The sequence below is a fragment of the Eurypyga helias genome, unplaced genomic scaffold (assembly GCF_000690775.1).
Source record: "Eurypyga helias isolate BGI_N326 unplaced genomic scaffold, ASM69077v1 scaffold20249, whole genome shotgun sequence".
Taxonomy (NCBI): Eukaryota; Metazoa; Chordata; class Aves; order Eurypygiformes; family Eurypygidae; genus Eurypyga; species Eurypyga helias.
The window spans coordinates 3,579-8,453 of record NW_010274248.1 but is presented as its reverse complement, the minus strand read 5'-3'; the positions used below and the strand labels follow the sequence as shown (position 1 = coordinate 8,453).

At 52.4% G+C, this 4,875-nt stretch overlaps 1 protein-coding gene across 1 annotated transcript in view; it reads left to right on the top strand.

The window, feature by feature from the left end:
• Nucleotides 1–4,875, top strand: part of LOC104515689 (leucine-rich repeat-containing protein 7-like) — a gene marked incomplete at its 5' end in the record, with an annotated part of 14,367 nt that overhangs the window by 8,108 nt on the left and 1,384 nt on the right. Inside the window, one exon of the mRNA XM_010159769.1 lies at nt 995–1,069. Within this exon, the coding sequence (XP_010158071.1) occupies nt 995–1,069 (75 nt within the window). The remainder of the gene's footprint in view (nt 1–994; nt 1,070–4,875) is intronic.

Sequence of the window (4,875 nt, the reverse complement as noted above, 5' to 3'; positions counted from 1 at the left end):
ACGCTCCACAGAAATACCACCCGGTGCTCCAGAAGGCTGTAAAACCCCTCAAGGACGCACACCGTTTGGGTGATGATGCTGAGCAGGGAATTTCTCTGCGAGCAGCGTAAATGGCCAGGTTGGATGAGGCTTGGAGCAACCTGGTCTAGTGGAAGGTGTCCCTGCCTGTGGCAGGGGGGTTGGAACTAGATGATCTTTAAGGTCCCTTCCAACCCAAACCATTCTGTGATTCTATGTTTCTATGAAATGGCTAAAATTTAGCCTGTGCTCATTCTAGCCTCTGCTTAAGGCACTGGCCCTCGGCGGCAGGGTAAGCCTGGCAGCGACGGCGAGACAGCGGGCGCGCACGGACAGGGCTGCCCGAGCTGTATGGGAAATGTCAAATGTGTTCATCGTCTCAGTCGTTGAGTTTGGGTCTCATTAACGTATTTTACCAAAATTCTAAAAACAAACCTAAAAATAGCCTTTATTACTTAATGATTTTTCCCCCTTTCAAAGTCATTCACTCCTCTGACACTGGATTAAGTGACAGACCCTTGTTCTGAGTACCTCAATGCTGAATATCAAGGCTGTTCTTTTAGAAATGTTTTTAAACTTTATTTTTTTCCCTAAAAGATTAATGAGTAGATTAAGATACGCATTATCCTAATAAATTAATGCTTGCTCCATTTTAGTTGTCCTCCCGCTAACCCTGTTACTCTTGCCCTGTTCAAACTGGACATGGTTTTGTGACGTGGAGCCTTAGTTTCAAGCGACCCACAGTGACGTTTGTATCGGGCAATAACTGGCTGATGGTCACGGAGAGCTGCTACAAACCCGTACTCGGTTTTGTACCCGTACCGTGTTTGATTACAAACAGGTTAAAGACCCAGCTTAGTGTTTAGACCCCTGCCAGACTTTGTGAAGCCCCCAGACACCAGTTAGGAAGAGACCTGTATTTTGGGAAGTAGTTCTTGGTGATAGCATCCTAACCTCTGTTACTTCTGACTTATAGGGTATCTTTGTTACTAGGGTTCAGCCTGACGGACCAGCGTCCAGCCTGCTCCAGCCTGGCGACAAGATCCTCCAGGTATGGATGGGTTTAACTGCTTTGTAATCCCACCGAGCCCTTGCTGTTGCAAACACGATGATTCCGGTGTCAGTAGACGTTAACCGCTTTTTTAGTTTTGGTGTGGTGGTACTTTTATAGGGTTTTATAGCAGCGTGTCACCTGTAGTGCTTGGAAAATCGGTCTCAGAAGTGAACACAAACTGGGGACGTGGGAAGGTGTCACTGGGGTGTGCCACACCACTGAGAGCAGCGGGACTGTAGCACAGCAAGTGGCTTCTGCTCCCACCCCAGGGATACCGAGCGAGGCACGTGGGTGCCGGCACCAGCCTGGGAGGGACTGGCACTGCAGGAAAGGGCTAACGCTTCCAATCTGGCACAGGAATAAGCCAGGGGACACAATTCAAACTCTAAAAGAAAAATAATCCGTATGGCGCACCCAGCTTTTCCACATGGAGGGGGCAGGAAGGTGCAGGGAGAAAGGAGCTTCACACGCAGTTTAATAAGCGTTAAGTAGACGACAGAGCAAGGCAGGTTTACAGTTCTCACCTTTGCAGCTGATGTGACAGGTGTAAGGAGCTCTAGAGTCACGGTGTGACGGAGCTGTAACTGGCAGTACTTAGAATCACAGAATGGCTGTGATAGTTAAAAAAGATATGGCTGTGATAATTAAAAAAAAAATACCGGCTGTCCATGCAGAACAGGGGTTTCTGCCCTGTGCCCCGCAAGGTTGTTTCCTGGAAAACGTGTTACCACTGGCAGCAAGCAGTGTTATCCTTGACAAAAGGAAAAGAGGCGTCGTAGTTGTCTGAAAGGCTTGTAACAGTTTTTAAAGCCGTTGACACGGACCAAGGGTTAGAGGTTAATGGTGTTTTAATCGGATTTATAAAGCAAACCAAGGGTGTTTCAAACGTCGCCGGTAGCCTCTCTCCTCCTGCCTCCCCCTGCCCCTCCTACCCGGCACGGGCACCGCAGTACCTACCAGCTCTGACGGCTGCGATAGGCAGCTCACGTTTAATCCCTAATCTGTTCAGAAACCAGCGAAACAAAGAGAAGAGCGAAGCTGAGTGACGTACAAAATGAACCAGAGAGTCCTAGGATAACCAAGGTGCTTTATCGAAAGCTGCGCCGAGTAGCAGAAGTCGGTACGGGTAAAATACGTTCAGAAGTAACAGCAGAGTAAGGTGAGGTGGTGGCCTGGGGGTGGAGCAGCGGGCACGCGCCGTGGCGAAGGCTCAGCCGAGTCGTGCCAGGGCTCCGTGGTTCCGTGCAGGGACAGGTCTCGTGGGTGTGTGTCTCCCCAGCACCAAGGATGTGCTGAGCTGCGTGTGCTTAACGGCGCTTGTTACGTCAGATGGTTTCTCCTGATGGGCTTCAGGAGCTGGGATCTCCCCTGTTCCGGCGTGTGATCCTGAAATAGGAGCATTTCTGTGTGTTTCTGTGGTCACGCTGAAGGTGCTGCCGCATCATTTTTAGGTAGCAGATTTCGTTCCCCTAATTGTTTCATCACTTCGGTTGATGAATTTGGTTTGACTTCCACCCTCGGTCGTTCTCGTAGGGTCTCAGCAGAGCGTCCCCTCTGTCACTGTCAGCGCCTCATTTCAAATTCTCTGGCAAGAACATTTTCCTTTCATTTGCAATTCCTTCTGCCCGTGCACAGTAGCTGTTACCAGGTGCTGATGTAGAGCGTGGCAAGTAACCGGGCGGTCATTAATCTCATGAAGGAGTTAACAGAGAAGAAAACACAACTGTGATGGAGGGTGTTTTACTTCTCCGAGATAAGCAATGCCTGTAGCTGAAGGTACCTAGTTCCCTAGGCAGCGAGAGCTTGAAATCACAAATATTCACTGGTGCCACTCCACCTCCGGCCCCATTTTCCACCACTACCGTCGCCTCTGCGTTGGCCTCACGAGACAATGCCCTGCCAGGGACTAGGGCTTCGTAACACCCCTCGCTGTGCGGGAGGAGGTTCCTCCTCACCCAGAATCTCTCCTCGCGGGCATCTGTAGCTGTCTGCACCCCTCGCCTTCCATTCGTGTGCTGGTTTTGGCACCAGCTTCTGCTGGGACTCCGAGGGAGGGACCATCCTCCCATCTTTCCGCAGCCTGAGCCCACTCTGTCCTCATGCCGACTGCCCCGGGATCTGCTTTTACTACCACCTGAAACCCTCGTGCCACCCTGAGGGTTGTCTGTCTGACTCTGCCCCCGGTGCCGTCGTGTGTTGCCATGGCAGGAGACCCCAGCATCCCCCTTACTGCGGCACCCCGATGTCCACAGTGAATTCAGCGTACTCAGGGTGATACGCAGGAGGCCTGACATCAAAAGGCTGGACATTCCCTGGGTGGATTCCCCCAGCTCACTGAGAAATGGTCATTCTTAAGCAGAGTTTTGCCCGTTGCCTGGTTTTGGTAGGCGAGTGTGCGTGTGTCTTCGGCGGTGAACAAATTCTGGTCCTTACAAGTCCAGAAGCCCACGGCCCCGCTGGGATCCTTGGAGGCAAAACTGTGTCTTTCCTTCCTGTGTCATAAGCACCCCAGTTATGTATTTGATAAGTAAGGCTGATTTCTCTTATAAAACCGGCAACAGTTTTAGTAGGTAACTTCTAGGGAGAAGGCAGTTGTATGGATGCGGAATCTGTCAGCGAGGAGAGAGCGGCCCTGTCAGCCACGTCGTACAGTTCTGCCACCCTCTGTCACAAACCGCCCTCCAGTCCTAGGAAATCTTGCTTTGGCCGCTCCACGAGTCAGCCAAAAAGCATTCTATTCGCCTAATAATCAGAATCAAATAGTAACGCGTAGTGTAAATACCTTTGGGATGCCATAGCACGTTTTATGGGCAGCGTGGGACTGCAGCAGGAGGGGAAGAAGTGGATTCCAGTTACGATTTCAGTAGATATTAAATGACAGGTCCCTCTGGGTGTGGCCTTCTTAGGTATTTTGGGATGTGCATCCCCGACAGCCCTCTTCCACCGGGAAACCTTCCTTGCAGAAAAGAGGTTTCTCCTCTAGCCAGGGCTGGACCCGCCCGGCGTTTCCCGTTCCCCTCCCTGCGCAGCTGGAAATGAGGAAGGAGGAGGCAGAGCTGGCCTGCTCCCAGCTCTTGGTGAGGGGTTTTTTGCCCCGACTGAGCAATACAGATCCCAGGGAGCAGTTTGGTGAATAAACTGGAATTCCTTGTTTCCCCGAGTTACATGGGTCTGAGCTGACCTCAAACCGAGTGGCAAGTGGCCCCTAATTTTGGCACATCCTGAAGGTCTTCGGAACTTTTCCTGCCCGAAATTTGCATCCCCGTTCCTCAGATCCAGGATATTTTATTAAGTAGTGCTACACGTTTTCGCCGTTGCTTGGGTGCTGCCCTGTGCCGTCCCGTTCCCGTGCCGTTGCCGGCGCTGGAGCTCTTGGAACAGAAACCTCCTCATGCCGAGGAAGCACCACCGCCCTCATGGGCTTCCTATTGGGAAACCTCCGCGGAGATGGGTGCGTGGCATTCCTAATTATGGTGCTGGGCACCCTTCAGTGCAGGGAGAGGGCAGGGGGCATCCTTTCCCCATCCCTGGATGTTCCCATCCCTGGAAGTCAAGGCCAGGCTGGATGAGGCTTGGAGCAACCTGAGTGGAAGGTGTCCCTTCCCATGGCAGGGGGTGGGACTGGGTGGGCTTTAAGGTCCCTTCCCACCCAAACCGCTCTCTGATTCCATGATTCTGCGAGCCCCTGCGCCGGGGGCCGGGTGCACTGGGGAGACGAGGGCTCTGGCACCGCTTGGTGCTGCTTGTCCTGAGCCGTGCCGGTAAGGGCCGGCGCGTGCAGTCTGTCTGCCCTGTGTAACGGG